The sequence below is a fragment of the Hypanus sabinus genome, chromosome 12 (genome assembly GCF_030144855.1).
Source record: "Hypanus sabinus isolate sHypSab1 chromosome 12, sHypSab1.hap1, whole genome shotgun sequence".
NCBI classification, from domain to species: domain Eukaryota; kingdom Metazoa; phylum Chordata; class Chondrichthyes; order Myliobatiformes; family Dasyatidae; genus Hypanus; species Hypanus sabinus.
Window position 1 is genome coordinate 64547003 of NC_082717.1, and position 11912 is coordinate 64558914.

Genomic DNA, 11912 nt, shown 5'->3' on the forward strand with positions numbered 1-11912 from the left:
CTGCTCCACTGTTCCACCATGGCTGATTTAATATATTTCTCTCAACCCTATTCTCCTGTAACCTTTTGACACCCTGATTAATCAAGAACCTATCAACCTCTGCTTTAAATATAGCCAATGACTTGGCTTCCATAGTTGTCTGTGGTAATGAATTCCAAAGATTCATCACCCTCTTGCTAAAGAAATTCCTCTTCATCTTTGTTCTATTCTAAGGCTGTGCCCTCTGGTCCTAGACTCTCCCACTATAGAAAATATCCTCTCCACATTGACTCTATCTTGGCCTTTTAACACAAGTACACAGTTCTTGGAAGAGGCATTGCAGGTTGACAGGGTGGTAAAGGTGGTTTAGTCAACCTGGCCTTCATTAGTCATGGTATTGAGCATTGAAGTTGAATGTTACGTTGCAGTTATACAAGAAATTGATACGGTTGTATCTAGAACTTTCTGTTAACTTTTGGTCACCTTGCTGTAGGAAAGATGCCTTTAATCTGGAAAAAGTGTAGAGGAGATTAATAATGAAGATGCTGCAAAACATGCTACTTAATTATGGAGAGAGGTTGAGAACATTGGGACTTCCCCCCCCCCCCCCACCCCCAAATGGAATATCAGAGAATGAAGGTGATCATAAGGAGGTGATAAAATTACAGGGGGCATTGATGGGTGAATGCACAATCTTTTCCCCTTGATTGGGGGAATCTAGAATCTGAGGGTATCATTTTAAGGTGATGGAAGGAGATTGTATGGGAATTGAAGGAGCAATTTTCTCACCCAGGCAGTGGTCAATATATGGAATGAGCTGCCAAGAGTTGCAGTAGGTGCATTAACAACAGTTCAAAAGTATTTCTGATAGGCACATGAATAGGAAATACTGAGAGCAAAATGGGCCAAGCTCAGGCCAATGGAACTAGCTTCGCTAGATATCTTAATCAGTCTGGACCAGTTGAGCTGCAGGATGTGTTTCCATGCTATGCAGCTCCACAACTAGTGAAACACGATTTTCCATCTTCCATTTAAAAATCAAGTAGTCTGACCCTTACTTATCAATACAAGACTATGTAGAATAGATTTGGTTCTGAAAGATCACTCAACAACTCCATGACCTTCACTGCCAATCAACAGAACAAGCAACCACACATCACTTACTTGTAACTTATCCTCCAGTGCAGCTGTGGCACTGTCACCACTGCTCTCATCCACTACCACCACCATGTGGGTCAGAGAGTTCACCTTCACCTGCTCCATCTCCAAGTCATTTTGTAACACCTGAAGGAAAAACAGCAATATTCAATCAGATACTGTAAAAATATCCTCATGATACAGTCTGATCTAAGTTTTAAAAGCTGGGTTTACACAACGAACTAAACTGGTCTACAGGATCAGTAATGCATCAGTTGCAATGAGAGGTGAAAATGAGCTTGGTGAACAAAGCTCAAATTTATTATCAAAGTACATATATGTCTCCATATACAACCCTAAGATTCACTTTTTTGCAGTGTACACAGTAAATCCAAGAAACATAATAGAATGAATGAATGAAAGAGCGCACCCAACAGGATAGGCAAACAACTGAAAGACCCAAACTGAGCAAATACAAGAAAAATAAATAGATAGATAGATAGATAGATAGATAGATAGATAGATAGATAAATAGATGAACATGAAGAACATCAAGAACATGAAGAGTCCTTGAAGTGAATCCATAAGTTGTGGGAACAATACAGACATGGGGCCAATGAACTTCAGTGAAGTTATCCCCACTGGTTCAAGAGCCTGATGGCTGAGTCTCTCCACCTTTTGTCCACCAATGAGGATTGGCTCATGGACCTCCAGTTTCCTCCTCCTGAAGTCAATGAACAGCTCCTTGGACTTGGTGACAATGCATGAGAGAGGTTGTTGTTGCGGCACCACTCAGCCAGATTTTCAATCACCCTCCTTCATGCTGATTTGTCACCACCTTTGATTCAGTCTACAACAGTGGTATCACCAGCCAACATAAATATGGCATTGCAGCTGTTTTCATACACACAGTCATAAGCATGAAACCTCTTTTTACCAGGCATCTCTGGCAATGTGGCTCACTAGCCCCTCAGTAACAGGCACCAGACTCAGACTCCGTACATCTAGGGTCGATATGACTCAAGTCCCGAAAACCAGGAAGTTAGGATGTCTAGCCCACCCAAACCCCAATCTGTGTGAACACTGTATAAATACTGGCCTCATGCAATTGCCTATCAGCAAGAAATAACAGATCATACACGGTATACAATTATAAAGAAGTATATTTATAAATGTAAACTTACCCAAACCATTATTAAAGAAGAGGAGAAAAAAAAACAACAAAAGGGCCCATCATAATTAAAGCAGTCAAATGTGCATGGTTGGAGCTCAAATCTTCCAAAAGCTGATGTGTCCGATGAACTCTCGGCGCCAACTCCTGTTCATCAACTACCAGTAGGATTTCCCTTCTTGGACTCCACTGAATCACACATTCCTATTGAATTGAATCCTACAGCCGGTTCTCTGGAGCTTCTTCTTCCCATCCCATCTGCCACTGAAAAGACCTCAACCCACCCCAGTGTCCATCACAACACCTCTCCGTCCAGCATTCTCTAGAACCTTCTCCCAATTCTACCATCCTGATTGGATGACACGACATTCCCAAGCATGAACATCATAACCCCTTATCTTTAATGGCAACCAGCCAAACACATTGCTTCTACAGAAAGCCATTAAAAGAAATACCCTACAACATTAGTAGTAAAATCTTAACCAGGTCATTACAAGTGTAAAGTGAGTACAGCAGGGGGCTTAGCACACAGACCTGGTGCACCTATGCTGATGGAGATTGTGGAGAAGTTGTTGCCAATCCAAAATGATTGGGGTCTTCAAGTGAGGAAACAGAGGATTCAATTGCACAAGGAAGTATTGACACCAAGGTCTTGAAGCTTATTGACTAGTTTTGAGGGGATAATAGCATTGAATGTCAATAAAGAGCATCCCGATGTATACATCTTTGCTGGCCAGATGTTCCAGGGTTGAGTGAAGGGCCAATGAAATGGCATTGTGTGGACCTACTGTGCTGGTAAGCAAGTTAGAGTGGAGCCAAGTTGCTTCTCAGGCAGGATTTGAAATGTTTCATCACCAACCTCTCAAAGCACTTCATCACAGTGCTTCCATCATCAGGGACTGCACCACCCAGGTCATGCTCCCTTTTCACTATTGACATCAGGAAAAACACACAGGAATGTCAGTACTCACACCACCAGGCTCAGAAATGGTTAATGGCTAATGATTCTCAACCATCAAGCTCTTGAACCAAAGGGGATAACTTCACTTCACTTGCCCCATCACTGAATTGTTCCTACAACCGATGGAATAACTTTCAAGGATTCTTCAGCTCATGCTCTCGATATTTTTTATTATTATTATTATTATTATTTCTTTTTTCCTTTCTTTTGCACAGCTTGTTGACTTTTGCACATTGCTTGTCTGCCCTGTTGGTGCAGTCTTTCATTGATTCTATTACTGAGTATACCCACAAGAAAATGAATCTCAGGGTTGAATATAGTGACAAACATTACTTTGATAATAAATTTACTTTGAACAGTGGATGCAAGTGCTACTACATGATATTCATTGAGCCGAGTTACCACGTTCTTCTTTGCCACCAGTGTAATTGAAGCCTGCTTGAAGCAGGTGGGTACCTCCGAGTGCCGAAGCAAAAAGTTAAAGAAGTCAGTGAACACATTTCATGACATATGCCGGTGATATTAAAGCTCATTCTGATTCTGAACACGCCCGCCGGTTGATCAGCACAGGTACTCGGCCAGGTACCCAGTCTGGCTCACGGACCTCTATGAGCCAGACAGGGTACCTTGGGAGAGTGAACCCATGGATGTTTTCATGGGTTTATCCTCCTGAAGGACGCTCTCACATCAGTCTCAGAGACTGAAGTCCAGGGTCATTGGCCACTGTGGGAACTCATGAAGGTCCCTCTATGCCCTCTATGCTTTGACGGTGACGTGTTGCAGGCTGCTTCCGAAACTTCTAAATATACCTCTTCTGAATTACTCTTACTGCAATTGGCTGACACTCCACAGCATGGCCAGGGTACAGCGTGGATTCTTGTTGTTCTGCTCCCATTAATCGATTTAAAGCACATTGGAAGATCTTAAAGTGAATAAATACTGACCAATAGACCAACTGGATCTCTTGCACCTCTGTCCTGTTCTCACACAAACACCAATTATAGTGACCATTACATATACTGGTCCTGGGTGTCAAGATCTCAGTGGTTCTAACCCAGCCCCACCATACTGATGCAGTTTTAAAGAAGGCAAGACCACAGCTATACTTTATCAGGAGTTTGAAGAGATTTGGCATGTCAACAAATACACTCAAAAACTTCTACAGATGCACCATGGAGAGCATTCTGACAGGCTGCATCAGTGTCTGGTATGGAGGTGAGGGGGCCTACTGCACAGGACCAAAAAAAGCTGCAGTGGGTTGTAAATTTAATCAGCTCCATCTTGGGCACTAGCCTATAAAGTATCCAGGACATCTCCAAGGAGCAGTGTCTCAGAAAGGCAACATCCGTTATTAAGGGCCTCCAGCACCCAGAGCAAGCCCCTTTCTCATTGTTACCATCAGGTAGGAGGTACAGAAGCCTTAAGGCACACACTCAGCGATTCAGGAACAGCTTCTTCCCCTCTTCCATCCGATTCCTAAATGGACATTGAACCCTTGGACACTACCTCACACTTTTTTTGCACTATTTTAATATATTCAATACGTATACCGTATAAAGTATACTGAGTAAGATTTACTTATTTTTTTCTTCTGTATTATGTATTGCATTGAACTGCTGCTACTAAGTTAACAAATTTCATGTCACATGCCAGTGATAGTAAACCTGATCAGAGAATAGGTGCAGGAGTAGGCCATTCAGCCCTTCGAGCCTGCACCACCATTCATTGTGATCATGGCTGATCATCCACGATCAGTACCCCATTCCTGCCTTCTCCCCATATCCCTTGACTCCACTATCTTTAAGAGTTCCAACTCTCTCTTGAAAGCATCCAGAGAATTGGCCTCCACTGCCTTCTGAGGCAGAGCATTCCACAGATCCACAACTCTATGGGTGAAAAAGATTTTCCTGAACTCCATTCTAAATGGCCTACCCCTTATTCTTAAACTGTGGCCTCTGGTTCTGGACTCCCCCAACATTGGGAACATGTTTCCTGCCTCTAGCGTGTCCAATCCCTTAATAATCTTATATGCTTCAATCAGATCCCCTTTCATCCTTCTAAATTCCAGTGTATACAAGCCCAGTCGCTCCAATCTTTCTACATATGACAGTCCCGCAATCCCAGGAATGAGCCTCGTGAACCTATGCTGCACTCCCTCAATAGCAAGAAAGTCCTTCCTCAACTTTGGAGACCGAAACTGCGCACGATACTCCAGGTGGGGTCTCACCAGGGCTCTGTACAACTGCAGAAGGACCTCTTTGCTCCTATACTCAACTCCCCTTGTTATGAAGGCCAACAAGCCATTAGCTTTCTTCACTGCCTGCTGTACCTACATGCTTACTTTCAGTGACTGATGAACAAGGACACCCAGATCTCGTTGTACTTCCCCTTTACCTAAATTGACACCATTCAGATAGTAATCTGCCTTCCTGGTCTTGCCACCAAAATGGATAACCTCACATTTATCCACAATAAACTGCATCTGCCATGCATCTGCCCACTCACCCAAACTGTCCAAGTCACCCTGCATTCTCATAACATCCTCCTCACATTTCACACTGCCACCCAGCTTTGTGTCATCTGCAAATTTGCTAATGTTACTTTTAACCCCTTCATCGAAATCATTAATGTATATTGTAAATAGCTGCGATCCAAGCACCAAGCCTTGCAGTACCTAGTCACTGCCTGCCATTCTGAAAGGGACCCGTTAATCCCTACTCTTTATTTCCTGTCTGCCAACCAATTTTCTAACCTTGTCAGTACCCTATCCCCAAGACCATGTGCTCTAATTTTGCCCACTAATCTCCTATGTGGGACCTTATCAAAAGTTTCCTGAAGGTCTACATCCACTGGCTCTCCCTTGTCCATTTTCCTCATTACATCCTCAAAAAATTCCAGAAGATTAGCCAAGCATGATTTCCCCTTTGTAAATCCATGCTGACTTAGACCGATCCTTTTTTAAATCTTTTTATTAGTTTTAAACAAACATAAATGAAACATGAATACAAAATGTTTACATAATTAATAGTTTAAATAGACATTCAGATATGTAATAATAAAAATATATAACCTCTCAAACTCAGAACATTAATGAACAAAGAAGTAAAAAGAAAAAAAAAGAAAAACCCCAAAAAAGAGAGAGAAAAAAACAAAAAAAACACTAACCAACATGGGCCATTGAATAATATTACGTACATATACAGTAGTGCCAATAACTCCGAACCTCCATCCAATTAATTAAGGATAATATAAGTAAGGTTTAGGAAAAGACAATTCAACTCATGTGAAAATGTTGAATAAAAGGTCTCCAAGTTTCTTCAAATTTAACTGAAGGATCAAAAACTACACTTCTAATTTTTTCTAAACTCAAACAAGAAATAGTTTGAGAAAACCACTGAAATACAGTTGGAGGATTAATTTCTTTCCAATTCAATAAAATAGATCTTCTAGCCATTAATGTAACAAATGCAATCATTTGTTGAGATGAAGCGGATAAACGATTATTATCCGTCATTGGTAAACCGAAAATTGCAGTAAGAGGATACAGTTGAAAATTAATATTTAAAACTCTTGAAATAATACTGAAAATATCTTTCCAATAATTTTGTAAACAAGGACAAGACCAGAACATATGAGTCAATGAAGCAACATCAGAATGACATCTATCGCAGGTTGAGTTAAGATGAGAATAAAATCGAGCCAGTTTATCCTTAGACATATGAGCTCTATGTACAACCTTAAATTGTATTAGGGCATGTTTAGCACAAATAGAGGATGAATTTACCAATAATAAAATTTTTTCCCATTGCTCAGTAGATATAGGACAATGCAACTCTTCTTGCCATTCCTTCTTAATTTCTTCTGATACATCTGACTGTAAATTCATTATCATCTTATAAATGATGTCTACTAAACCCTTTTGATAAGGATTAAGGGCTAAAATTCTATCTGTAATGTCCAATGGACATTCTTTCGAAAAAGACTGTAATTCATTATACAAAAAATTTCTAACTTACAAATATCTAAAAAAAAATGGGTTTTAGGTAAATTATATTTATTAGATAGCTGTTCAAAGGACATAATGTTATCATCCAGAAACAGATCACGAAAACATGTTTTCCATAAAAGAAAAGCTTGATCCATAGATGAAGGCCGAAAAAAATAATTAGATATTATAGGACATGATAAAATAAATTTATTCAAACCAAAAAATTTACAAAATTGAAACCAAATTTGTAATGTATATCTGACTATAGGATTAGTTATCTGTTTATTCAATTTGAATAAAGAAAAAGGAAGTGAAGATCCTAAGATTGAAATCAGTGAAAAATCTTGCACAGATTTACATTCCAAATTTACCGATTGTGGGCAAGTAGCTATAGTCCATTCTTGTGTCCAAAATATTAGATACCGTATATTGACTGCCCAATAGTAAAATCTTAAGTTTGGTAAAGCCAAGCCGCCCTCCTTCTTAGGCTTCTGTAAATATTTTTTACCCAATTTAGGATTTTTGTTCTGCCACAAGTAAGAAGATATTTTAGAGTCAATAGTATCAAAAAAAGCTTCAGGAATAAAAATTGGTAATGCTTGAAATAAATATAAGAATTTAGGTAGTATCATCATCTTAATAGCATTAACTCTACCAACCAATGACAAAGATAGTGGAGACCACCTAATAGCAAGTTGCTGAATTTGATCAATTAAAGGTAAAAAATTAACCTTAAATAAATCTTTATGTTTTTTAGTAATTTTAATACCTAGGTAAGTAAAATAATCTGTAACAATTTTATATGGTAAATGTTTATAAATTGGAACTTGCATATTTAATGGAAATAGTTCACTCTTGTTAAAATTCAATTTAGAACCAGAAAAATTACTAAATTGAGCAAGCAAAGACGAAATAGCAGGGATAGATCTTTCAGGGTCAGATATATATAATAACAAATCATCAGCATATAATGATACTTTATTCGTCCTCTCCCCATGGGTGATACCCAGAATATTAGGTGATTCACGAATAGCTATAGCCAACGGTTCTAAAGCAATGTCAAATAGTAAAGGACTTAAAGGGCAACCTTGCCTTGTACCACAAAATAGCTGAAAAAAAGGGGATCTTTGATTATTGGTAAAAACCAAAGCTAAAGGTTTATGGTATATTAATTTAACCCATGATATAAATTTTGAACTAAAATTAAATTGTTGCATTGTAGTAAATAAATATGGCCATTCAACTCTATCAAATGCTTTTTCAGCATCTAAAGAAATAACACATTCTGGTATTTTAGATGAAGTATAAATAATATTAATTAATTTTCTAATGTTAAAAGATGAATAGCGATTTTTAATAAATCCAGTCTGATCTTCAGAAATAATTCGAGGTAATATATTTTCTAATCTAATAGCCAAAATTTTACTAAAAATCTTAAAATCCGTATTTAATAAGGATATAGGCCGATAGGATGCACATTCAGTAAGGGTCTTTATCTTTTTTAGGAATTAGAAGCTTCATAAAAAGATTGTGGTAATTTACCTACACTTAATGCATCTTTAAAAATTTTACAAAGCCAAGGAAAGTATAGAAGAAAACCATCTACAGGAAAACCATCTGGACCAGAAGCTTTACCAGAATTCATTTTAAAAAATAGCCTTTTCTATTTCAGACTCCGTAATAGGTGTATCTAAAATTACGTTATCCTCAACAGTTACTTTTGGAATATTCAATTTCCTTAAAAATTCATTTATTATAGAAGAGTCCTTAGTGAATTCTGATTGATATAAGGAGTTATAAAAATCTTGAAAGGCTCTATTTATCTCTTTGTGGTCGATCGTCAGAGTACCATCTTGTTTACGAATCCTAGTAATCTGTCGTTTATCCGAAACAATTTTCAAGACCGATCCTGTTACTGCTATCCGAATGTGCTGCTACTTCATCTTTTATGATTGACTCCAGCATCTTCCCCACCACTGATGTCAGGCTAACTAGTCTATAATTCCCTGTTTTTTCTCTCCCTCCTTTCTTAAAAAGTGGGATAACATTAGCTATCCTCCAATCCACAGGAACTGATCCTGAATCTATAGAACATTGGAAAATGATTACCAATGTGTCCACAATTTCTATAGCCACCTCTTTAAGTACCCTGGGATGCAGACCATCAGGCCCTGGGGATTTATCAGCCTTCAGTCCCATCAGTCTACTAAACACCATTTTCTGCTTAATGTGAATTTCCTTCAGTTCCTCCGTTAGCCGAGGTCCTCTGGCCACAATAACATCCGGAAGACTGTCTGTGTCTTCCCTAGTGAAGACAGATCCAAAGTACCTGTTCAACTCGTCTGCCATTTCCTTGTTCCCCATAATAAATTCACCCGTTTCTGTCTTCAAGGGCCCAACTTTGGTCTTAACTTATTTTTTTCTTCTTCACATACCTAAAGAAGCTTTTACTATCCTCCTTTATATTCTTCGCTAGCTTACCTTCACACCTCATCTTTTCTCCCCATATTGCCTTTTTAGTTATCTTCTGTTGCTCTTTAAAAGTTTCCCAATCCTCTGGCTTCCCACACATCTTTGCTCTGTTATACTTCTCTTTTATTTTTATACTGTCCTTGACTTCCCTTGTCAGCCACAGTCGTCCCTTACTCCTCTTAGAATTTTTCTTCCTCTTTAGAATGAACTGATCCTGCACCTTCTGCATTATTCCCAGAAATATCTGCGTTCCACATGCCCACCATTCTCTGTGGGGAAAATCCTACCCCGACATCTGCTCGATACCCATTTCCACGCACCTTAAAACCATGCCCCCTCGTGTTAGCCGTTTCAGCCCTAGGAAAAGCCTCTGGCTATCCACACAATCAATGCCCTCATCATCTTATATACCTCTATCAGGTCACCTCTCATCCTCCATCACTCCAAGGAGAAAAGGCCAAGTTCACTCAACCTATTTTCATAAGTTACACTCTCCAATCCAGGCAATATCCTTGTACATCTCCTCTGCACTCTCTCAATAATGTCCACATCCATCCTGTAGTGAGGCGACCAGAAGTAAACACAGTACTCCAAGTGGGGTCTGACCCTTGGTCTTATATAGCTGTTATATTACTTCAGTTTTTGAACTCAATCCCTTGGTTGATGAATGCCAACATACAACGCCTTCCTAACAAAACTGTCAGCCTGTACAGCAGCTTTGAGTGTCCTATGGACATGGACCCTAAGATCTCTCAGATCTTCCACACTGCCAACAGTCTGACCATTTATATTATATTCTGTCTTCAAATTTGGCCTACTAAAATGAACCACTCCACACTTATCTGGGTTGAGGTCCATCTGCCACTTTTCAGCCCAGTTCTTCATCCTATTGATGTCCCGCTGTAACCTCTGACAATCTTCCACACTATTCACACCACCACCAGCCTTGTGCCATCAGCAAACTTACAAACCCATCCTTCTAATTCTTTTTCCAGGTCATTTATAAAAATCACAAAGAGGCTGGGTCCCAGAACAGATCCCTGCAGAACACCACTGGTCACAGCCTTCCATGCAAAGTATGAGCCATCTACAACCATCCTTTGCCTTCTGTGGACAAATCAATTCTGGATCCACAAAGCAAGGTCTCCTTGGATCCCATACCTTCTAACTTTCTGAAGGAGCCTTGCATAGTGAACCTTATCAAATGCCTTACTGAAATCCATATACACTATATCCACTGTTCAACCTTCATCAATGTGTTTTGTTACATCCTCAGAGAATTAAATCAGGCTCATAAGGCACGACTTGCCCTTGACAAAGCCATGCTGACCATCCCGAATCAGATTATGTCTCTCCAAATGCTTATAAATCCTGCCTCTCAGAATCTTATTCAACAACTTGCCCACCACTGAAGTCAGACTCACAGGTCTATAATTTCCTGGCTTATCTCTACTCCCTTTCTTGAACAAGGGAACAAGATTTGCAAACCTCCAATCCTTCCGTACTTCTCCTGTCCCTATTGATGAAACAAAGATCATCACAAGAGGCTCAGCAATCTCCTCCCTCGCTTCCCACAGTAGCCTGGGGTATACCTCATCCAGTCCCAGTGACTTACCTAACTTGATGCTTTTCAAAAGCTCCAGCACATCCTTTTTCTGAATGTCAATATTCTCAAGCACTTCAGTCCACTATAACTCATCCTCACAATTAGCAAGGTCTTTCCCTGGGGAATACTGAAGCAAGGTATTTGTTAAGTAACTCTGCTACCTCCTCCTGACTCCATGCACATGTTCCCTTCTCAAGGCCCCTTCTGGCTCTCCTAGTTCCATTCTTCTAGCAACCTTGTAATTTTCTAAAGCTCTAACAGTACCTAGTTTCTTGAACCTTTTGTAAGCTTTTCTTTTCTTAACTAGATTTTCCACATTCTTTGTACACCATGGTTCTTTTACCCTACCATTCTTTCCCTGCCTCAATGGAACATACCTTTGCAGAACGCCATGTAAACATTTGCCAAATTTCCACCATGCATTTCCCTGAGAATATCTGGAACTAATTTATGCTCCCAAGTTCCTGCCTGATAGCATCAGATTTCCTCCTACCCCAATTAAATGTTTTACCAAATTGTCTGTTCCTATCCCTCTCCAGCGCTATGGTGAAGGAGGCAGAGTTGTGGTCACTTCCTCCAAAGTGCTCTCCCACTGAGA

The 11912-nt window shown here is 39.6% G+C and overlaps 1 protein-coding gene across 5 annotated transcripts in view; it reads right to left on the reverse strand.

Annotated features, from left to right (window-relative positions):
- Positions 1 to 11912, reverse strand: part of LOC132402945 (utrophin-like) — a 477671-nt gene that overhangs the window by 365772 nt on the left and 99987 nt on the right. For all 5 annotated transcript variants that reach the window (XM_059986085.1, XM_059986086.1, XM_059986083.1 and 2 more), the window contains exon 12: positions 1144 to 1263. In XM_059986085.1, the coding sequence (XP_059842068.1) occupies positions 1144 to 1263 (120 nt within the window). The remainder of the gene's footprint in view (positions 1 to 1143; positions 1264 to 11912) is intronic.